The sequence below is a fragment of the Podarcis pityusensis genome (genome assembly GCF_964106645.2).
Source record: "Podarcis pityusensis genome assembly, chromosome: 2".
Classification (NCBI taxonomy): Eukaryota; Metazoa; Chordata; class Lepidosauria; order Squamata; family Lacertidae; genus Podarcis; species Podarcis pityusensis.
This window is the reverse complement of record NC_138029.1, coordinates 10663405-10687501: the sequence shown is the minus strand read 5'-3', so window position 1 is coordinate 10687501 and position 24097 is coordinate 10663405. Positions and strand designations below refer to the sequence as shown.

General features: G+C 49.9%; 1 protein-coding gene across 4 annotated transcripts in view; it reads left to right on the top strand.

Moving 5' to 3' along the window:
- ASIC1 (acid sensing ion channel subunit 1) overlaps positions 1-24097 on the top strand; it is a 209207-nt gene that overhangs the window by 144549 nt on the left and 40561 nt on the right. The window contains exon 1 of one of the 4 annotated variants that reach the window (XM_080994689.1): positions 17976-19195. The exons of the other annotated variants lie outside the window; for them this stretch is intronic. Within the exon in view, the coding sequence (XP_080850815.1) occupies positions 18512-19195 (684 nt within the window). The 5' untranslated portion in view covers positions 17976-18511. Of the gene's footprint in view, positions 1-17975; positions 19196-24097 lie in introns of those variants that run through there. 4 annotated transcript variants of the gene reach the window in all.

Below are 24097 nucleotides of genomic sequence, written 5' to 3'. Positions count from 1 at the left end.
CTTTAACTGGGATAAAGGGAGGCAGGAGAGAGGGGGGAAAACCTCCTGTCCTCCCCTCTCCCTGCAGCCACAGCACCCAGTCTTCTGCTGATGCCAGTCTGGCTGATGAGTGACATTTGAAAAGAAGGGGAGGTGAAGATGGGAGTTCTTGACAAAGGGATTTGAGGCTTTATAGGTCATAGAATTGTAGAGTTGCAAGGGACTCCAGCGGTCATCTAGTCCAACCCCATGCATTGCAATGGGTGGGAAGGTTCAAGAAATGAACCAAGCTATTATTATTATTATTATTATTATTATTATTATTATTATTATTAAGCTCTGCTTTGCTTATCTCCAAGCCAATCTGCTGCAAATGGTGAGGAACTCACCTAGAGCATAGGTAGGCAAACTAAGGCCTGGGGGCCGGATCCGGCCCAATCGCCTTCTCAATCTGGCGGCCCTCGGTCGATCCAGGAATCAGTGTGTTTTTACATGAGTAGAATGTGTCCTTTTATTTAAAATGCATTTCTGGGTTATTTGTGGGGCATAGGAATTCGTTCATTTCCCCCCAAAAAAAGATAGTCCGGCCCCCCACAAGGTCTGAGGGACAGTAGATTTGCTGACCCCTGACCTAGAGCATTTTACATTCATTGTTGGATTCGACAATAATGCTGCCTGGTTGTTGTCATACTATCCTTACTGCTTACACACACACACAACCACACAAACGATTTGCCAGTGGTGGCGGTAGAATATTGTTGTTTGTATAAGGTCCAACAGAAGACCTGAACCTTTATCGAATAGTAAAAGCAAATGACAGGCCTCGTCCCCGAGGAGCTTCCAGTCCAAATTTTGACAGGGGGCAGTAAATACAGCAGTGGGGTGGGGGGAGAGAGACAGAAAGGCCAGACCCGCTATTTAGAAGATGGCTTTGACTTGCTTTCCGGTGCCCTTTGCCCTGCTGAGCCCAGCACCAATTAGCTGCGAAAGGTGTCACAAAGAGCTGCCAGCCTCTCGCTGACCCTGACCTGACTCATTAACACAAATAGATGCTAATTGCCAAATACCACTGGCAGCAAGGCCAGGCCAGGCTTTGCAGGGTCACCTTAGCCCAGTTCCCACAGGAAGGACAGCTCCAGTGTCAACACCACTGCTAGCTGGAGTAATCGGAGCTACTGTCTCAGAGGCAGTTCTGTGTGGGGATGTCAGAGAGAAAGAGAGAGAGAGTGCTGCTAGGTCACTTTTTAGATGCCAAACTTAATGGCCTTATGGGGCAGGGAGGCTGCTTAGATCATGATGTACATTAGGAAGAACCTAGATAGCGGCTGCATAGGCAGTGTTGCCTACCGAGCGGAGTCTGCGAGGGGCTGTGCACAAGGGGATTAGGCCACATATCTGTGAAATTAAAATGGTCACTCAGGTATCTCCCTGGGTTTTCATGGGAAGGGGATGGCTGGCTGCCTTGCAACCTGGTAGGGCGGAAGGAGGAGAATGGCCGGACTGTAGGGAATGGCTGGCAAGGAAGAATACCGCGTTGGCTGGCTTGCTCTGCTTCCTTGAGCTTTCCACGGCTCCCTGGTCTGCTGCTCTTGCCAAGCCCAACCTAAGAGTCATTCTCATACCTGCTCCCCATCTGTTCACTATTATCACGCTTAAAAAGGTAAAGGGACCCCTGGCTATTAGGTCCAGTCATGACTCTGGGGTTGCAGCGCTCATCTCGCTTTATTGGCCGAGGGAGCCGGCGTACAGCTTCAGGGTCATGTGGCCAGCATGACTAAGCTGCTTCTGGCAAACCAGAGCAGCGCACGGAAATGCCGTTACCTTCCCGCCGGAGCGGTACCTATTTATCTACTTGCACTTTGACGTGCTTTCGAACTGCTAGGTTGGCAGGAGCAGGGACTGAGCAACAGGAGCTCACCCCGTCGCGGGGATTTGAACTGCCAGCTTTCTGATCGGCAAGTCCTAGGCTCTGTGGTTTAACCCACAGCGCCACCCACATCCCTTTTATCACGCTTACTCGGAAGTAATTGTAATTTATTATTATGTGACCCACTTGTTTGATTTGGGCTTTCTTGCACCCACAACCATGTGTACATTCAGAGGGCAGATGACAGGCAGGTGCCACCAAGGGCTCAACTTTCTGTTGTTAACTGGTCACATAGCCATCCTTCACTGTGACCCAGATTCCCCATTCCCAGGTACATGCTCCTCTAGGCAGCTGGGAACAGGCAGGTAGGTTCTCTGCCTGCCTGCCTGCCTGCCTGCCTGCCTATCTCCCCTCGCCCCATGTAGGCTGTGTGGTGACCCCCTCTCCTGGGTCACTCTCCTGGCCCCCTACCTCTGCAACACACCCTTCAGGAGCCCTGCCACTTCCCAAATTACGCACCTTTATCTGTTGATTTGTGCTTGCATGACATAGCTGTCGGCAATGTTGTTCAAGATTTGCATGGGGTTCCTTGTGAAGATAGCCTCGCGTGGTTGCAGGAGACTTGCATGCTCAGACAGCAGCCATTTGCCTTTGACGGAATTAGCCAACTGGGTGTTCTCCAAATATCATTGGCCTCCCAACTTCCATAAGTGCCAGCCAGTGTGGCCAACGATCAGGGAGGATGAGATGGGTAGACCAACAACATCAGGAGAGGACCACTGCGAGGAACAGACCTTTGCACCACCAAACTCTGATCACAGGCCTCTGTTGATCCTAGGGGGGGGGCAGCCTCCAGGCCGTGCCCAGCTGACAACGTTTTGTCTGCCACAACAGCTGGCAGCCCTCTCTATCAAAAGGGACAGCTGCTCGTCCCGCGCACCCGAGGAGGAGAGGCTGAGGACTGACAGGTTTGAGCAACAGGAAGAGAGGTTTGGCTTGCGCACTCAAGGACAAATCATGTACAGTGGTACCTCGGGTTAAGAACTTACCCTATTTTTCGCTCTATAAGACGACCAGACCATAAGACGCACCTAGTTTTTGGAGGAGGAAAACAAGAAAAAAAATATTCTGAATCCCAGAAGCCAGAGCAGCAAGAGGGATCTGGCTTCTGGGATAGCCTCTTGCTGTCCTGGCTTATGGGATAGCCGCACGCAGCCTCTCCCAGGCAGCGGGATGAAGGCTCCCCCAAGAGCCGCACTCCCTTTAAAGAGCGTGCAGAGTGTGTGTGCGGCTCTTGGGGGCTTTTCCCCAAGGAAGAAGAAGGGCAGCCCTTCTCCCTCCTCGGGGAAAAGCCCCCAAGAGCCGCACACACGCTCCATGCGGCTCTTTAAAGGGAGCACTGAGCAGAGCCTCCCGCCTGCATTTGCTCCATAAGACGCACACACATTTCCCCTTACTTTTTAGGAGGGGGAAAGTGCGTCTTATAGAGCGAAAAATACGGTTATTCGTTCTGGAGGTCTGTTCTTAACCTGAAACTGTTCTTAACCTGAGGTACCACTTTAGCTAATGGGGCCTCCTGCTGCCGCCAGGCCACCAGAGCACGATTTCTGTTCTCATCCTGAAGCAAAGTTCTTAACCCGAGGTACTACTATTTCTGTAACCTGAAGTGTCTGTAACCTGAAGCGTCTGTAACCCGAGGTACCACTGTATACGTTAACTGGGAGAGAGCAGCCTCAGAGCTACAACGGTTAGCCGAGAAAGAGGGTACGAAATCCATCTCCGCTCTCGTAAGCCTGCCTCCTCAGCCCAGACGCGAAGTGCTGGAAGCAAGCAGTAACTCTCTGCGGCGGCTGCGTGAGCCAAGCCATGTGTCAGGCTGCTTTGCCTGCCTGTGATGGAGTGTTCTCATTACAGCAGTGCCCTCCCCGGCCTCTAAAGACTGCCCCCCCCCCCAACTTCAATTACTTAAAGGTACTCCCGTTCCAGACATTGGTTCCCTCCGCCTCCTGGAGCACATTTGGCTTAATGCAATGCTCACTAGCAAATGCACCATTAAGGTGGCCCCGAGGTGCTCACCTTAATGCGTCAGTGGGGCCTGCGGTACTGGAAGCAGCAGGCACCGGGGATGGAACTGGAACAAAAGCATTCTCAGGAGCTGCTGAACGCAGGCTTCCTTATTTCTCTCTTGCTCTAAGAACGCGAGGCGGGCAAAGGCAGAGAGATTCCAACACTGAGGAGAGAGAGAATTTAGCCCGTCTCCCCAGCTGTTAGTTGGCGGCAGGTAGGAGTGGAGGTGAGGCAGGAGCTCAGTTCTCTTCCAAGGCACATCGTCTTCATACCAAGCGAAATTCACATTGATAAAAGGAGACAGATTCCCCCCAAGATCATCTCTTAGGCAGAGTCAGCTTTTCTTCTCCATAAGTCTAGGCAGCTGTCCAAGAAGGAGTATTGCCTACACCGGAGGGGGCTGGGGGGCATATTTCAGACCAGCGTTCTGCATTCCTAGTCAGAGGATGCATGCTGGCGATGGGCAGGGCCAGGGGCAGAAAATGGGCGGGGACAGAAGCAAAAGTGGGAGGGGCAATGGATGCCGCGCTTACCATTGTACAGTCGGTTACATTTCAGCTGTGCAAAAGCCAGAAATTTCTTCCCACACAACAAGTAAAGGTAAAGGGACCCCTGACCATTAGGTCCAGTCACGGACGACTCTGGGGCCGCGGCGCTCATCTCGCTTTATTGGCCGAGGGAGCCGGCGTACAGCTTCCGGGTCATGTGGCCAGCAGGACTAAGCCGCTTCTGGTGTACTAGAGCAGCGCATGGAAATGCCGTTTACCTTCCCGCCGGAGCGGTACCTATTTATCTACTTGCACTTTGACGTGCTTTCAAAGTGCTAGGTGGGCAGGAGCAGGGACCGAGCAATGGGAGCTCACCCCGTTGCGGGGATTCAAACCACCAACCTTCCGATCAGCAAGTCCTAGGCTCTGTGGTTTAACACACAGTGCCACCTGCGTCCCCACACAACAAGTACAGCTGGTTTTAAAAATAAAATCATACCCCAATGACTGTTAAGAGAACAGTCTTTTTGCTGGGTTTTCAGATGGTTTAGAGAGATAATGCACTTGTTATCAATTTTTTGAGTCCATGGCTCCCTCGACCAACCCTGTTCTTTCTGTGGTTCCCCTGTGAGAGCCACTGGGGTTCCGTTAGAGGACATGCATAAGTGAGGGTTTTCCGGTTCTAGTCCCGCCGTTCTCCATTCTGCCCCACTGGTTCCCCAGAATCTTTCTGGGAGAGGGGAGAGAGATGATGCAGGAAGATAAGGGCTGCAGGGTAATGAAAGTATGCCCCCAGGGCTCCCCTGAATGTTCCTCAGGTCTCCCTAGGGTGACCCAGTGCACTGATGATGACGACAACAACAACAACAACAATTTATTATTTATAACCCACCCATCTAGCTGGGTTTCCCCAGGCACTCTGGGCGGCTCCCAACAGAATATTAAAAACATGATAAAAGATCAAACATTAAAAACTTCCCTAAACTGGGCTGCTTTCAGATGTCTTCCAAAAGTCAGACAGTTGTTTATTTCCTTGACATCTGATGGGAGGGCATTCCACAGGGTGGGTGCCACTACCGAGAAGGCCCTCTGTCTGGTTCCCTGTAACCTCACTTCTCGCAATGAGGGAACCGCCAGAAGGCCTGTGGCACTGGACCTCAGTGTCCGGGCTGAACGATGGGGGTAGAGACCCTCCTTCAGGTATACAGGACCGAGGCCATTTAGGGCTTTCAAGGTCAGCACCAACACTTTGAATTGTGCTGAGAAACATACTGGGAGCCAATGTAGGTTTTTCAGGACCGGTGTTATATAGTCTCGGCAGCCATATACAGTAGCACCTCAGCTTACATTACCTTCGGGTAATGTAAACTTTGGGTTGTGAAAGTGGCAAACCTATAAGTGTTTCGCCGCGCTTGCATGTGCAGAAGCGGTTTACCGCTCCAGTTGCGAAAACCTCAGGATCCAGCCGGACCTCCAGAACAGATCCCATTCACAACCGGAGGTAACCAATGAGATAACCCGTTCATTAGATTAGCAAGGAGGTTTTCGGTAACATTTCAAATTCGTGTTGGTGCTTTGACTCAGCTATTGTTATTGTTGTTGGGGTTTTTCCATGAGCTTTTTATTTGTTGTAGCCCACCTTGCACCATGTGGAAAAGCAATGTAGATAGAAATGTGTTGATAAAGATAAGCATGTACGCATCAGGCCTTCTCAAGCAGCAGCATCCCCTCTGCCTTGTCTGGATGTACCACCCAGAGGATGCAGCAACTGAGCCGGACTTGAGCCCTCACATAAAAAAATTACAAACCATCACTACCAGTGTCAACCTTCCCCTACCTCCTGATGTTTGGGACTATGACTGCCATCAGCCCCAGTCAGTCTGGAGGGCACTGAGTTGGGGAAGATGGACTCTTGGGATCTTTGGGGCTTATCAGTTGGTCCCTTACCTTTCCCGCCCCGACCCAGCCACAGTGATCCATGCGACGGTCATCTCCAGGCTTGACTACTGTAATTCGCTCTACGCGGGGCTGCCCTTGAAGCTGTCCCAGAAACTCCAGCGGGTGCAGAATGCTGCAGCGAGGCTCCTCTCGGGGTCTCTGCCATGGGAGCATATTCACCCAGTGCTTTTCCAGCTGCACTGGCTCCCGGTGGAGTACAGGGTCAGATTTAAGGTGCTGGTTTTGACCTTTAAAGCCCTTCACGGCCTAGGACCCTCGTACCTACGGGACCGCCTCTCCCGGTATGCCCCACGGAAGACCTTAAGGTCCATAAATAGCAACACCCTAGTGGTCCCGGGCCCTAAGGAAGTTAGATTAGCTTCAACCAGAGCCAGGGCCTTTTCAACACTGGCTCCAGCCTGGTGGAACGCTCTGTCTCATGAGACCAGGGCCCTGCAGGATCTGATTTCTTTCCTCAGGGCCTGTAAGACAGAGTTGTTCCGCCTGGCCTTTGGCTTGGAGCCAATTTGATTCCCTCCCCCTCTTTCTTTTTTCTTTTCCTTTCTCCTCCTGCGATGAGGCTACCTTTTAATATTTTAATGTTGTATTTTAATTTTGTTTTTAAGTTGTATTCATTCAACTTGTTTTTATTATTGCTTGTTAGCCGCCCTGAGCCCAGCCTTGGCTAGGGAGAGCGGGGTATAAATAACAAATTATTATTATTATCATTATCATCATCATCAAAGCTACAGAAGCCAGATTTATCCTTGTGCCACACCCTCAGCTGAAAAAATTTGAGGGAGAGTTTCCCCATTCAGGTGGCAAAGTCATAGATTCACCAGAGTTGTAAGGGATCCTAAGCATCATCTAGTCCAACCCTCTGCAATGCAGGAATATGCAGCTGTCCTATAGGGGGATCGAACTTGCAACCTTGGCATTACCACCACTGTGCTTTAACTAACTGAGCTATTGAGGTCACATGGCTCTCTGCCTCCTTTGCTAAGCCCATCGGGAACTAGCCCTAGCATCACCAACTTTTTGCTCCTGCTGCCTGAGATTCTGTGGGACTGGGATCTCAGCTGTGAGCTTTCTCCTCAGCCCTTCCACTTCTATCAGCAGCTTGACCTGCAGGCAGTAATCCCACTTTCATGTCAGAAAAGGACCACCCGTTGTTTTGTGTACATTGTGCTGCTGCTAAAGGCAGAAGAACAGGCCAGGCCATTTTTCTCCTGGTCAGTTGGCAACCCTAACTAAGGTCCTGATAACTAGCATTCTTCCTAGCTCCTTTCCTTCAAACCCTACTTGGTTTCCAGTGCCCTTTGTAACCTTCCTGAGCCCTAACAATGGATTCTCAGATTCACTCCTTCCTTCAAAGAAGAGTGGTTTTTGCTGCAGGAGGACTGAACTTGCTATCGCATACCTTTCAAACAGGTATAGAATAATCAGGCACTACGTCTCAAGGTCTGAGCAACCCATCTGACTGCAAGACATGGAAGATGATTGATCTATTGTATTTATTCAAGAAATCTCAATTTTTTCCCCTGCCCTTAGGCCAAAGGAGGTTGATGATCATCAGTGGCTCTTGAAAGCCAGCAGGCAATAAAAGAAGGAGCAGAAGCCTTTGGATGGCATTTCCTTAGTGCAAGGCTCACAATCAGGCACCAATTCAAACTGCGAGGGGAGTAAAGCACTGGAACAGAGGCTCATCTTCTCAGTGCAGTTTCTATGGATGTGTTTGCGCCGGGCTTTCGGGTGCTTTGATTTAGAGAGCTTCAATATGTCCTATTGAAACTGGTGAGGGCAGGGACCCAAACTCTTCCGCTTCTGGAAGTGGCTTATATCACAGAGACAATTTCTCATTCCCTAATAATAATAATAATAATAATAATAATAATATTTTTATTATTTGTACCCTGCCCATCTGGCTGAGTTTCCCCAGCTACTCTGGGCGGCTTCCAACAAGGATTAAAAATACATTAAAATGTCACACATTAAAAACCTCCTTTCAGATGTCTTCTAAATGTCAGGTAGTTGTTTATCTCTTTGACATCTGATGGGAGGGCGAGCGCCACTACTGAGAAGGCCCTGTAGCTTTGCTTCTCGCAGTGAGGGAACCGCCAGAAGACCCTCGGTGCTGGACCTCAGTGTCCGGGCAGAAAGATGGGGGTGGAGATGCTCCTTCAGGTATACTGGGCTGAGGCCGTTTAGGGCTTTAAAGGTCAACACCATCATAGAGTTGGAAGGGACCCAAGAGTCATCTAGTCATCTAGTCCAGCCTCATGCAATGGCAGAATATGCAGCTGTCCCATACACAAGGATCGAACCTGCAACCTTGACATTATCAGCACCACACTCTAACCAACTGAGCCATCCAGGCACAATAATTACAGTCGTACCTTGGAAGTTGAACAGAATTCGTTCCGGAAGTCCGTTCAACTTCCAAAACATTTAGAATCCAAAGTGCGGCTTCTGGTTGGCTGCAGGAAACTCCTGCTTCCGGGTTTGCGGTGTTCAGGAGCCAAAAACTTTGACTTGCAAGACGTTTGGGATCCTAGGTACGACTGTATAATAATGTTACTTTAATCTAGACTTTGCATATCCATAACATTTGCTTCTTTTAGGTCAAAGAAAATGGGCAGGGCAGCCCATCATAGCTCCTGGCATGGTCCAAAGATGGGTCATCATGGATCAAACCTACCAACTGAAGACAAGTGCTCAAAACCACCACGCATGCCCTGACTAAATGAGAATGCATTCATTCACGTTTTACAGGGACAGGGAAACCAGTGCCCCATCCTGGATATTGCTGGACTCCGGCACATATCAGCCCTCGCCAGAATCGCCAATGTTCAGGGGTGATGCAGTCAAATAAACAGCCTCAGCCCAGTATACCTGAAGGAGTGTCTCCACCCCCATTGTTCAGCCCGGACCCTGAGATTTCTGGCAGTTCCCTCACTGTGAGAAGTGAGGTTACAGGGAACCAGGCAGAGGGCCTTCTCGGTAGTGGTGCCCTCCCTGTGGAACGCCCTCCCATCAGATGTCAAGGAAATAAACAACTATCTGACTTTTAGAAGACATCTGAAGGCAGCCCTGTTTAGGGAAGTTTTGAATGTTTGATGTTTTATCATGTTTTTAATATTCTGTTGGGAGCCGCCCAGAGTGGTTGGGGAAACCCAGCTAGATGGGTGGGGTATAAACTATTATTATTATTATTATTATTATTATTATTATTATCATCATCATCATCATCATCAGTGCACTGGGTCACCCTCGGGAGACTTGGGGAACATTCAGGGGAGCCCTGGGGGGCATTTATTATTATTATTATTATTATTATTATTATTATTATTAACAGTTGGAGGCCACAGGTTTCCCATCCTAGATGGATTAATTCACTGGCTTTACTTCCTTCCTCCTTTCCTGCAGTGGTGAAGGGGGTTGATATCAGCCATGGGGCTTAATCCAAGCCGGGATTCTGTTTTTCAGCAGGTGGCATGCTGTTAATAGCTGCTTCGAAATTTGCTGGTCCCTTCCTTCTCTCACCCCAGTCCCCTGTTTCATCCTTCTTTATAGAAAAGAACCCTCTACTTGAAGGCAGTGGATTCCTGTTTGCAGAAGCTTAAAAACACCAGGGAGGTGCCCATCAACTGTGGCAAGACACAGGTCACCTCGTTACAGTCTTCCCCACTATGGGAAGAAGTATTTCTATTCAAATGTTCAATTTGGATTTGGAAGAGTTTGGATTTGATATCCCGCCTTTCACTCCCTTTAAGGAGTCTCAAAGCGGCTAACATTCTCCTTTCCCTTCCTCCCCCACAACAAACACTCTGTGAGGTGAGTGAGGCTGAGAGACTTCAAAGAAGTGTGACTAGCCCAAGGTCACCCAGCAGCTGCATGTGGAGGAGCGGAGACGCGAACCCGGTTCCCCAGATTACGAGACTACCGCTCTTAACCACTACACCACACTGGCTCTCTATTTCTATTCAAATTTCTAAGTTTCTGAATTTGCATTTGTACATATCAATTCTCACATGTACATTTTATTTCATCTTTCCTCTTTTAGCCATGTGTGTGTGTGTGTGTTGCATTTCTTCATTTTTTGGCAATTCACAAACAGCCACCCTGTTGAAAGCCAATGTTTGCAGAGTGTATGCAGGAAACATCTGCGAGTGTCGCACACTTAAATGAAGCACTGATAAGGAGGAAGCAGCCAGTTTGTGCTAAACAGAGCTGAAGTATTGATGTTTTTTGTCTTTCCAGTGTAAGACATGGAAAAGACTGGCTTTCCTAAGGGACCGAGTTTCTATCTCTCTATCTCTTTCTATGTGCCTCTGAGTGGATGAACCTTCCACGTGAAGGTTTTTGAGAGGTCAGTTAAAATGGTCCCTGCATGATTTTTCAACCAAAATTTAGCTAGCCTGAACCACTGGTCCCATTGGCTTAGTACAGTAAACCTCAACCAACAGCAGAAGTTAAGCCCAGAGTTTGAGAAGCATGTCTTTCCTATCCAGCCCTGAACTTGTATCAGACTCCCTGACTATGAGAATGGTGCTGTACAGTCAATATATTATTATTTATTGCATTTACATCTCACCTTTTTCTCCAAGGAGAAAACCATGTCCATGGTTCTGTTGTTGTTTAGTCATTTAGTCGTGTCTGACTCTTCATGACCCCCTGGACCAGAGCACGCCAGGCACTCCTGTCTTCCACTGCCTCCCGCAGTTTGGTCAAAATCATGCTGGTAGCTCTGAGAACACTATCCAACCATCTCGTCCTCTGTCGTCCCCTTCTCCATGTGCCCTCCATCTTTCCCAACATCAGGGTCTTTTCCAGGGAATCTTCTTTTCTCATGAGGTGGCCAAAGTATTGGAGCCTCAGCTTCACGATCTGTCCTTCCAGTGAGCATTCAGGGCTGATTTCCTGATTTCCATGGTTCTACGCCTCCTCAATTAATCCCCACAATAACCCCGTGAGGTAGGTTAGGCTGAGAGGCAGTAACAGGCCCAAGGCCACCCAGTGAGCTACATGGCAAAGCGGGAGATTTGAATCCAGGTCTCCCAGCTCCTAGTCTGACACACTAGCCACTACACCACAGGGCTCTCCCTTGGAATTACAGTCCCTTGTCTTTGCTCTACTTAAGCAACAGCTGGGGTAAAGCATATATCTATATCTACATATCTGTATTCATACAATTATAGAGTTGGAAGGGACCATGAGGGTCATCTAGTCCAACCCCCTGCAGTGCAGAAATGTGCAGATGGCTTGTATGGGTATCAAACCCACAACCTTGGTGTTACCAACACCGTACTGAGCTAACTGAGTCCATGTCACATTGAGACAAATCATTGGCCTATTGAGGTTAATATTGCATTTTTATTTATTTATTTATTGAATTTATCTACCCCCCTCTACCCGGAGGTCTCAGGACAGTTCACAGAAAAGATCACAATATATAAAATAAAAATAAAAACAATAACCTAAGAACACCCCCCCCCCCAAAAAAGAGCCACATTTTAAGAGTATAGAATGTCAATCAGATCAGAATGTTTTTGCCTGGTGCCTAAAGGTGTATAATGAAGGCGCCAGGCAAAATTCCCTGGGGAGAGCATCCCACAGATGGGGAGCCACTACAGAGAAGGCCCTGTTCTCATGTTGCCACCCTCCGGACCTCTTGAGGAGGCGGCACACAAAGAAGGGCCTCAGAAGATGATCTCAGGGTCTGGGTAGGTTCATATGGAAAGAGGCAGTCCTTGAGGTATTGCAGTCCTGAGCTGTCATAAAATTATAGAATTCTAGAGTTGGAAGGGACCCTGAAAAGCAACCCCCTGCGATACAGAAATATGCAGGTGGCCTGTATGGGGATCAAACCAGCAACCTTGGTGTTATCAACACCATGCTGATCTAACTGAGTCCATGTCACATTGAGTCAAATCATTGGCCCATTGAACTCAATATTGTCTACACTGATAGGCTCCCTAGCATCTCAGACTGAGAACCCAGTACATTTCCGAGCACAATTCAAAATGTTGGTGCTGACCTTTAAAGCCCTAAACGGCCTCGGCTCAGTATACCTGAAGGAGCATCTCGACCCCCATCGATCAGCCCAGACACGGAGGTCCAACTCCGAGGGCCTTCTGGCGGTTCCCTCACTGCGAGAAGCCAAGTTACAGGGAACCAGGCAGAGCGCCTTCTCGGTAGTGGCACCTGCCCTGTGGAACGCCCTCCCATCAGATGTCAAGGACATATACAACTATCTGACTTTTAGAAGACATCTGAAGGCAGCCCTGTTTAGGGAAGTTTTTGATGTTTGATGGTTTATTGTGCTTTTACTATTCTGCTGGGAGCTGCCCAGAGTGGTTCGGGAAACCCAGCCAGATGAGCGGGTTAATAATAATAATAATGATAATCATCATCATCATCATCATCATCACCATTACTACTACTACTACTACTACTACAACACTCTGGAGCTTGAAGTTATTTATTTGTTTGTTTGTTTGTTTGTTTGTTTGTTTAATTGAGGATGCCAGAGACTAAACTGAGGTTGTGCAAGCTATCCCTGAAAATTGTATGCTGTGCCACTGAGCTCTGCCTCCAAAAGGTCCTAGAGGTCAACAGAGAGGCAGTGGCTTGGTGGCAGAGCACCTTTGTTGCATGCAAAAGGCACCAGGTCAAATCCAGGTAAAACTGAGACCGTCTCCTGCCTGAAACCAGGGAGAGCCGCTCCCAATTGATGCAGACAATACAGTGGTACCTCGGGTTAAGTACTTAATTCGTTCCGGAAGTCCATTCTTAACCTGAAACTTCTTAACCTGAAGCACCACTTTCGCTAATGGGGCCTCCCACTGCTGCCGCCAGAGCACAATTTCTGTTCTCATCCTGAAGCAAAATTCTTAACCCGAGGTATTATGGAAGTGAGAGCTGGACCATAAAGAAGGCTGATCGCCGAAGAATTGATGCTTTTGAATTATGGTGTTGGAGGAGACTCTTGAGAGTGCCATGGACTGCAAGAAGATCAAACCTATCCATTCTGAAGGAAATCAGCCCTGAGTGCTCACTGGAAGGACAGATCCTGAAGCTGAGACTCCAGTACTTTGGCCACCTCATGAGAAGAGAAGACTCCCTGGAAAAGACCCTGATGTTGGGAAAGATGGAGGGCACAAGGAGAAGGGGACAACAGAGGACCAGATGGCTGGACAGTGTTCTCGAAGCTACCAGCATGAGTTTGACCAAACTGCGGGAGGCAGTGGAAGACAGGAGTGCCTGGCGTGCTCTGGTCCATGGGGTCTCGAAGAGTCGGACACGACTAAACGACTAAACAACAACTATTTCTGGGTTAGCGCAGTCTGTAACCTGAAGCGTATGTAACCCGAAGTACCACTGTACTGAGCTTGATCATGGACCAATGTGGTGGTATAAGGGGCAGCTTCCAGGGTAGCACCCTCAAATTCCCATGCCTTCATATCCAGCAGATGGCAATCAAGAGCCAACCATGGACTAGGCAGGGAGATAGCTCACAAACAGTTAAGCCAACAGGGTGCAGTGAGGTCATCTTATGCTGAGCTGGCAGTGGCCAAAAAAGTCAATTTCCTGAGCGCTTTCCCCCTGGCCCAAAAGTGCTGCCCGGTTTGCCCTCTTCTCATTCCCCTCCCACTTCCCACACTTGGGCTGGGCAGCAGCAGTGACCAAGCTGCTAGAAATTGCTTTGTGGCCACTGCTAATGGGCTCCCAAATGCAGGGAAAGGAAACCACAGGGCAGGGAGGAAGGGAAGGCTGCAGCGTCAGGGGAGCGATGGAGCTGCTTCCTTTGCAAAGCTGCGTGCAACTTGCAGCTTCTTTCTACTTTCTTGCCCTCACTCGTGAATCTGCAAAATCCAACTGTTTGCATGGATAGGGTCCCTGGATATCCCTTTGTTTGAAGGCAGTGGGGGGGGCTGGATCTGTCCCCCAAGATGGATGAGCAGGGGCTGCCCCCTGTCAATCACCTGATGTTACAATGAGGACCACCTGACAGTCAAGGCTGGCAAAGTGTTGTGCCCAAACCGCCTTTGGCCCACCCTTATCTTTCACCGCCCCATATCAGGTGTTAGAGCAAGTGAACACAACTTGGGCAAAATAGCTTCATGGGGTGGACATTCACCACCAGTGGGGGTATTGAGTGATAATTCTCATTGTCAGGAATGGTTCCTTTCCTCACTGTTGCTCCTGTATACCTGAAGGAGCATCTCCACCCCCATCGTTCAGCCCGGACGCTGAGGTCCAGCGCCAAGGGCCTTCTGGCGGTTCCCTCACTGCGAGAAGCAAAGCTACAGGGAACTAGACAGAGGGCCTTCTCGGTAGTGGCGCCCACCCTGTGGAACACCCTCCCTTCAGAAGTGAATGAAATAAGTAGCTATCCGATTTTTAAAAGACATCTGAAGGCAGCCCTGTTTTGGGAAGTTTTTAATATTTAACGCTGTATTGTTTTTAATACTTGATTGGGAGCCGCCGCCCAGAGTGGCTGGGGAAACTCAGCCAGATTGGCGGGGTATAAATAATAAATTATTATTATTATTATTATTATTATTATTATTATTATTATTATTGCACTTAATGGGCACCCCATATTTCAGAACCTCACAGATCCATACAACTTCCATTAAACCAGGGGTTCCCAAACTTGGGGTCTCTAGCTGTTTTTGGACTACAACTCCCATCATCCCTAACTAGCAGGACCAGTAGTCAGGGATGATGGGAATTGTAGTCCAAAAGCAGCTGGAGACCCAAGTTTGGGAAACTCTGCATTAAACAAATAACCATAATCTGAACCACCACTTCCCGCTCTAAATTTTGAGCTAGCAATTCGGCAGTTTGCCTTGTTGCTATCAGTCCTACAGATTTCATGGACACTTGCTTTTCCTTGTCCTTTCTCTGCTGATCCTTCTTAGCTAGGGTTGCCAACTTCTTCACAGCCCCTGCTCCTCTGCCTCTAATCTGCAGGTGTTAACATGAGCAGGCCAGACCATTTTTTTCTTCTTGTCACTTGATAACCCTAACTCAAGGCTTCGATATTTGAATGAGCGGCTTTCCCTACTTGTCACTAAGAAGATCCATGTAGCCAACTCTTTTCTTGGCAGAGGCTCCTTTGTCTTTATTGGCTGGGTGTTAGCCTCGAGTTCGGCAGAAGCAGGGTTTTCCTGCAACCGTAACACCATGAAAGTCACACCGGTTGAATACCATGCCACTGTTAAAAGTTTAAAATGCAGAGCCTTGCTTAGAAAAGGGGCAGGCAGTGCTAAAACTAGCACGTTGACAAAGAGGCTTGACCAGCTGAGATTCGAAGGATAATTCATTTATCCTATTAGTCAAAGTTGAGCAGAGACAGGGCAACTACAAGCGTCTGCAGTGCTGTAGAGAGGGGTCTGATGGGCAATAGCGAACGCCCCATACGTTGTCCTGCTCTTGCTAGTTTCCCGAGTGATCCGGAAACTTGCTAGCAGCAGCAAAAGTGTAAGCAAAAGTGGCATCCAGGATCTGTGTAATCGGAGCACAAAACAGAGATCAGACAATAGACAAGCGCAGATCAGTCTGGAATCACGTTCAGGTCCACTTTTGGGCAAACCAAGTTGGGTAGAGACTGGTCAGCAGCTTAGCTTAAAGTCAAAGCACAATGCATGTAACAGCGATGTTGTTCCAGCAGTTTTTCCAGCCAAACACTGAGGTTGTTGTGCTGCAGCTGCTGGAAGCGAACCCTTAATCCCAGTGATTCCTATCAGCTGGCCGCATCCAGAGGTCTCTTCCAGAGAAGGGTCTTATTCCTGATAGGGACGCGGGTGGTGCTATGGACTAAACCACTGAGCCTCCTGGGCTTCCTGATCAAAAGGTCGGCGGTTTCGAATCCCCGCAACAGGGTGAGCTCCCGTTGATCTGTCCCAGCTCCTGCCAACCTAGCAGTTCGAAAGCACACCAGTGCAAGTAGATAAATAGGTACTGCTGTGGCGGGAAGGTAAACGGCGTTTCTGTCTCGGTGTTCCATTGCACCAGAAGCGGTTTAGTCCTGCTGGCCACATGACCCGGAAAGCTGTCTGTGGACAAACGCCAGCTCCCTTGGCCTGAAAACAAGATGAGCACCGTAACCCCATAGTTGCCTTTGCCTGGACTTAACTGCCCAGGGGTCCTTTACTTTTAACCTTACTCCTGATGAGATCTGATGAGTTCTGGACAAGATGGGCCCTTGGTCTGATCCAGCAGGGCTCTTATGCTTGGTTCTTATGTATTACCCATGTTGGCAACAGTGGTAGAGAAATGGGCAGCACAACAGGAACTGTTCCATTAAAATGCAATTTTGTACCACCAGGATACTTAGGAAGGTCTGTTCACCATGAAGCGGATCAGAAGCTCGGTGGCCTTTGCTGGTCCTGGCTGTCTCTGGGCTTTGTGAGGGTCTGGTTCTCTTAATCACCTGCTGATGAATTGGTGTGGAAGCAAATGTGCTTGATGGACGGAGGGATGCCTTCTTTCCTTTCGCAGACACAAAGCCCAGGCGCTTGGGGTTGAGGAGGGTTTGGGATGCTGCATGTCCGCATCCCAGTACAAACCCACAAACTCACAGCCCAGTTTAAGAATCCACAGAACTCTGCCTTCCCTCTGAGTCAATGGACAGGCAGGAGAGCAGATAACCCCACCTTGGCTGGAGAAAAACCCAAGACCCAAAGCCGAGTGCAGTTGTGGGGGCGTGCTTATGATCTCTCCTGAAAGCCATCAGCACTGGTGTGATGGCCTGGGATTCGGACTCAGAGGCTGAACCTGAGGAATCCCAGCCTGCACAGGAGTCCCCGCCTCCAGAACCAGCTGAGCCGGGGCTGGGGCTTGAGCCTGAAGGGTCCTCACCTGTGCTGGATCCTCAGGTGCAGGCACCAGCTGAGTCTGCTCTGGCTCCTGAGGTGATGGAGGACCCATTGCCTGCAGGTGCTCCACTCTCAGCCCCGTCAGAGGAAGCTGAGGTTGCCTCTGGGTCTGGTAACCCTCCAGCCTCTCCTGAGCTGCAGAGACTCAGGGCAGAGAGGCGGAGGGAACTAAGTTCCCGCAGGAGGAGTGCTCGCCTCCAGGCCAGGAGAGGCGAGTCACCTGTGGACCGGGGCTGCCCTATGCCTCGGGGTAGATAAAAGCCAGCCAGCCCCAGTCCCAGGTTGCAGGAGCAACATTGTCGGTAGCCTGTTCCTGCCTGCACCCTGTCCTGCTCTTCTGCCACAGTTCCTGACCTCACCCGACTCCCTGCCTTGGACCCTGCTTCAACTTGGATGGACTGCCTCCCTACTGCACCCTTGGACTGGACTCGGACCTCGCCTCATGGTTAACCCTCGGAACCAGAACAACTGGGCTTTCGAGAGCCCCATGTACTACAATTTTAAACCCAAAGGCCAGTTTTGTTTTGAGGCTACGGCTTCCAGAGGCACATGGGAGCAGCTGCGAGAGGCTGGAGCAGGCGGTGACACGCTGGGTGCAGGAAATAATCTGGCACTGGCGTGGCTTCTGGGTGTGCATGTGTTTGGGGGCGGGCGGGAGAAGAGTGGCTTGTCCTTCCCTTGGCACCTCCCAACCCCAACACAGATACCAAGGAAGCTGTTGAATTATTAAGCAGGCCCTGTCCTAGGCATCTGAGTCTGACTTCTGCGCTGCTGTAGCCTGTATAAGAGGAACACATCCCCAGCCAGCACCAGCCAGGGAAACCGCTCGCTCTGTTCGGCGCAGCCATAAACTCCCAACTTTGGAGCAGAGTGTCAGAGGACGGAAGCATTTGGAGCCAGGGATCAGCTTTTGATTCTGGATGCCGGATTTGAAGGAAGGAGGCAGCTCATCCTCTCATTTCTTTCTGCCACACTCCTCCTTTTCTCTCTCCTCCCCCGTCCCCAATTTCCCTCACTTCTGATTCCATCTTATTTTCTTGCCGTTTCTGTCCCATTTCTCCTTTGGGGTCTTCTTTCCCTCTGTGTCTGCTTCTGTTCCCAACCTTTCTCTTCCCCCTCTCCTTCTGACACCACCCACCTCCGTTCTGTCCATCCTCTCCTTCTCTCTCCTCTCTTTGGCAACCCCTCCTCGTTCTCCAGCCCCAGAAGAAGTCTTTCCGAAGCCCCCCTCAAAATACAACAGCCAACAGGCGAGAGGAGAGCTGCTCAAAGGGGGCCCCTGTAGGATGCCCATCCAGATATTTTGCACCATCTCCTTCTCTTCGAACAAAGAGAAGCACGCCGCGGTCAAGTGTGCGACAGAGAGCAATGGTGACAAACCCCCCTACGAACAGCAAGAGCCAGAAGCCATGGAGCAAGCCTATGAGGATGGAGAGGAACCGGAGGAGGAGGAGGAGAAGGAGAAGGACGAAGATGAAGAAGGAAGCGCTCCAAACCTGGTGGACTTTGCCAACAGCTGCACTTTGCACGGCGTCAACCATATCTTCGTAGAAGGCAGCTTTGGCGTGCGCCAGGCCCTCTGGATGTGCGCGTTCCTGATCTCCCTCTCCATCTTCTTGTCCCAGGTAGCTGGGCGGATTTTCTACTACCTGGAATATCATCACGTGACGCAGCTGGACGAAATGGAGAGCGCCGAGATGGTCTTCCCCGCCATCACGCTCTGCAACATCAACCGCATCCGGGGCTCCCAGCTCACCTTCGACGACCTGTCCTATATCTCTCCGCTCGTGGGCTACGACCCCGGCGCCTACCTGGAAGCGGGCTTCCCGTTGGCCTTGCCTGACCTGGAGGGCCCCGAGGAGCCTCTCAACCTGTACAGCTTTTACGACCGCCATGGCCACGAACTTGAGGACATGATGCTGGCCTGTAAATACCGTGGTAAGGACTGCGGTCCCAGTGACTTCACCGTGGTGAGTGGCTTGCGCATCAGCCCCTAGTGCCTGTGGGGCTGGTTTGGGGGTGGGTGGGCTTGATTAAGGTGCTGAGTTGGAGTAAGGGGGGGAACTACTTATGGCTGAGGTCTGTGGGCTTGCTTACAGTAAAATTTGTAATGCCTTTATTAGAATCAAAGTAGTTTTTGAGCTCCCTGGATCTATTGTACAGACTGGATATTAACTAAAGCAATAGCAGGGGTGTGGTTGTCGTGTTGGGGAAGCCCCCGTAGTCTGCAGGTTGTAACAGTGTTTTAAGATTGAGCACAGGCTGAGCAGTGCAATCCTAAATATGTTTAACCTGGAGGAAGCCCCACACAAGTTAAAGGGGCTTACTCCTAATTCGGGGTTGCTTAAGGCTGCAGACTTCATTGGGTTAGGCTTGTGCTAAATTGTAAACAGAAGGGCTACTCTGGGACAAAGAAACAACAACAGCTCTTCCTCCATTATTATTATTATTTTGAAAATGATTTGGAGTTCTGGAGCCATCTCTAGGACTGGTCGGAACACACAGGTTCCTTTTGAGTTAGGGAGCTGGAATGAAGAGGAAATGGGCTAGCCCTAATGTTAGCAAAGGTGGAGATTAGGGAGGTATGGACTGGTTGGACGCAGAGGAATGGTGGAAAGAACCAGCTGGGGAACCTCCGAGGGAATGAGGTTCAGAGTCTGCAGATTGGTGGTGGGATGGCAATGAGTGGCCAGAGGGAGAAAAGGGAAAAGACTGAGAGAAGGAGGTGTCGGAAGCGGAAGAGGTAACAGGGCTTAGTGAGCTGGGAGGGTCTGTGGCAGTGAGAAGTCCAGAATCAGAGGCAGAAGCTGAAGCAGATGGAGAGGGAGGCCAAGAGTCAAAGATGAGCCGTGCGGGTGAAGAGTCACAGGTATCTTCCCCTCCTGCCGCAGCAAGCTCCCCTTCCCTCCTGACTCCCAGTACCAGAAGAGGCATGAAAAGGGCGAAGGGGAGGTTGGCTGCATGCAGGTGCAGCCTCTGATTGCTTAGGGGAAGCGCTGGAGAGGAAGGGACTTAGACAGCTGTGAGACGGTGGGGACTTTCAGTCTTGGCAACTGATGTCCATGAAGGATGACCACTGGGAATGAGCCAAGTCTGTGGAGGAAGAGTTAACTCCATCTTTGAACCATGTGGTTACTGACTGGCACAACCCTGTGCCAGTCAGTCGAGACTCATCCATTAGGATGAATGGAGCACAGCTTCACCAACCTCAGTCTGCCCTCAACTAGTCCCCAACTGCCTGCTTCCTTGTTTGCAACCAGGCAGGGGGTGGTTCCATCTGTCATTGGTTCTGGCCTCACCTACTGTTGGTCTCCCTGCCTTCTGTCCCAATGGGCAGCAGCCACCATTGGGCAGGGCCAGCAGAAGCCTGATTGGGTGGTCTTGCAAGTGGTTAAGGGCATCTTCTTCAGCTGAGTTTCCTAAACTGCAAGTTGTTCTTGTTGTCTCGCAAAGAGAGAAGGTTGGGGTGACAGACTATAGCAGTGTTTCCCAAACTTGGGTCTCCAGCTGTTTTGAACTACAATTCCCATGATCCCTGGCCACTGGTCCTGCTAGCTAGGGATGATGGGAGTTGTAGTCCAAAAACAGCTGGTTTGGGAAACACTGGGCTATAGCCTCAGTGTCTCTGTTAGGAGCAGAAATAACTAGTATTCAGATAACTGGCCGCCATGCCATGCCTGTCTGCTCAGAAGTAAGACCTATTGAGTTCAGTGGGACTTACTCCTAAGTCAGGGTGTGTGCAGGATTACATCCTAACACTCAGAGTTTTGCAGCTGGATTCAGCTAAGGGTTCATCAAGGCTTCCACTTGTCCCACCTCTTTCCCCAGGAAAACCTTCTCTTTAGTGCTGATTCAGAGCAAACGTCAGGTAGGTTTTCCACAAATTGATGTTTGCTCCGATTCAGCTCTAAAGAGCAGGTTTCCCTAGAAAGCATGGAACAAGCAGAAAACCTCCCAAGTCCGTACTTTCTAGGCATTGAATAAGCGCGGACAAGCCCTAACTGGCCTCTCCAGCAGAAGGCTGTACAAGAACTTTCACTAGTTTTTCTCTCTTTTCCTCCCCTCGCTTGCCCCCCACCCAATTGGTTCGGGTAGGGGAGAGAATCTCCAGAATGGCACATGGGGCGGGGGGGAGAAGAGAACAGACCGTTCCATCAGGCGAGCAAAAACGCTTGTGCTGACAAAGCAATCTGCTTAGCGCTGCTTCAAATTCCCCTCTATATTTTATACCAGCAGCTAATGCCAGCCTTCAGCAATTAGGGGATAGATATAGATATATAAGCACACAAACACGCATGGTCATAATATTTAGTAGCCAGGCGCGGCCCAAGACAGTATTTGTGCTGGAGGGGGGCGGAATCCAAATGATCCCCTGCTCATAAAAAATATTATAATAGTAAGTAAATAATTGATGCGCCGCTTTTAATGCTACCTTAAAATCTGCTGAATAAAAGGGACTGATTTCTCCTGCTGAACTGTAAGCAGTGGCATAGGGTGGGGAACAGGGGGGCCATGGCCCTGGGTGCAAATTTCGGGGGGGGCACAACCAGACACCCCCACAACAGTTTCCCTCATCAAGGCTGGAGCTACAGGGAGCCAAGCCATGCCTGGTCTGGGCCTTTGGGGTTGGGGGTGCACCTCCTTCTCCTTATGGCTGGTACACCCCTGAGAAGGGAGGGAGGAAGAGGGAGGCAGGAAAGCACTGCTGGAGCTACATGCATTGCTCAGAGCATCTCTCTGCAAGGAGAGGAGAATGAGGCGACTCAGCAGCGTTCCTCACTTTGCGTTTCTGTCTTATCTCTGCTCCCAGGTTGGGGCTAGTTTGCGAGGAAAGACTCCCTTGATTAGACGCTGGCTGGTGAAGTTACTGCTCAGTCCACCAGGGGGCGCAACACTTGCCCTGGCCCAGGTGCTCGCAACCCACGCTATGCTCCTGGTTGTTAGAGTGTCTTAACATCAGAAGTCTGCAGCCAACACTCTCCTTCCTAACCCTCATTGGGTTATGTGAGACCCTCTCTAGTGAAACTCACAAGGGATTGCCGCCTTCTCCCTAGGCAGTTTGTCATTCCTTCACAAACGGTCTTGATCCGACATGGAAAGCATTAGCCAATGAATCTGTGCGATTGATCCATTCATTTATTCTCCACAAAAGAGTTCAAAAAGCAAGCTACCTGGTGCCATCACTTGTAAAACATGACTCAGCCCCTTCAAATACAATTGGCGTGAAACATCTGTGTACATCTTCTGATTCCAGTTTAGGCATAACGTGTTGGAGGAGGATTTTACTTATAATGAATTATTTGTGTTGCCTTGTAAAGGGAAACCCACAATCTTTATTGAACAGGAGGAGGCTCATACCATCAACCAGTGCTGGAGAAAATGTAATATGGTACAGTGGACGCTCGGGTTGCGAACGTGATCCGTGTGGGAGGCACGTTTGCAACCCGCAGCACCGCGTCTGTGCACACACGGGTTGCAATTCGGCGCTTCTGCGCATGCGCAAAGTGCTATTTAGCACTTCTGCGCATGCACAACCGCTGAAACCCAGAAGTAACCCATTCCAGTACTTCCAGGTTTCGGTGCATCCGTAACCCAAAAAAACGCAACCTGAAGCGTGTGGAACCCGAGGTATGACTGTAATCAGTTAAGAGCAAGAGAGTTAATAGGTTAAAAAAAAAATACTTTAAACAGTTGACAGGCCAAGTTATTTCTACTGAGTTTTGCAGCTGGGAGTTTGCTGTTGAAAGTGCACAAGCTAAGGAGGTGGGGGGAAGTGGAGCAAATTCAAGAGCATTTTGCATTTATCACAACTGTTAACACACCAGAGCGATCCGAAAACAAAAAAGCTAGAAAACCTCCCTCCAGGTTCATTGGAACCGGATAGAGACATTAATTGCATATATGCATGGGGTTTTTTGTTATGTAAATAGCACTCCTGATGGGCAGTATCTAGGCCATGGTAGAGTGGGAGTTTAACCCGCCTGGGGCCACCGCCAGCTCCGGGTCCAGGAGCCACCCTCAGGAACGTTGGCTTGTGATGTGTGCAATCGAAACTTAAAACCAGTTTGGGGCGATGTTTCGATTACATCACCCAGTCCTACTCCCAAATATGAGGGACGTGGGTGGCACTGTGGTCTAAACCACTGAGCCTCTTGGACTTGCTGATCGGAAGGTCTGAATCCCCAGGGTGGAGTGAGTTCCCATTGCTCTGTCCCAGCTCCTGCCAACCTAGCAGTTCGAAAGCACACCAGCATGAGTAGATAAATAGGTACAGCTGCGGCGGGAAGGTAAACGGTGTTTCCGTGCACTCTGGTTTCCATTACGGTGTCCCGTTGCTCCAGAAGCGGTTTAGTACTGCTAGCCACATGACCCGGAAAGCTGTCTGTGGACAAATGCCGGCTCTCTTGGCCTGAAATCAAGATGTGCCACAACCCCATAGTCGTCGTTGACTGGACTTAACCGTCCAGGGGTCCTTTACCTACCTTTAGCTTACTCCCAAATAGTAAGACCCAAGTGGCAGCACCGCAGTGCTGTTGTGCATCAGCTGGGCAAGGAAAGGGGTGGGGAAGGGTCTCCTAGGCAACCCCTTCGGCACACTAGCTTCCTCACCAGGTTGCCAAAACCCACCCTTCTGATATGACCTGTTGTAGCAAAGTGAGGAAATGGAGGCAGCTTAATCCCTGCTCTTCAGGGAGCGATGAGATCTTACTCTTGCCTCCTTTCCCACAGCTCTGTCCTTCTGTGGAGTTGACCATTCCCAGCTGCTTACTGTCATTAAAGCTCCCTGTGCGCAGCGGGAACAGGAATTGCAATAGCAGCCACCTGAAACATCAAACAGCCACAGAGAGGAGAGGGAGAGAAAGGAGCCCAGG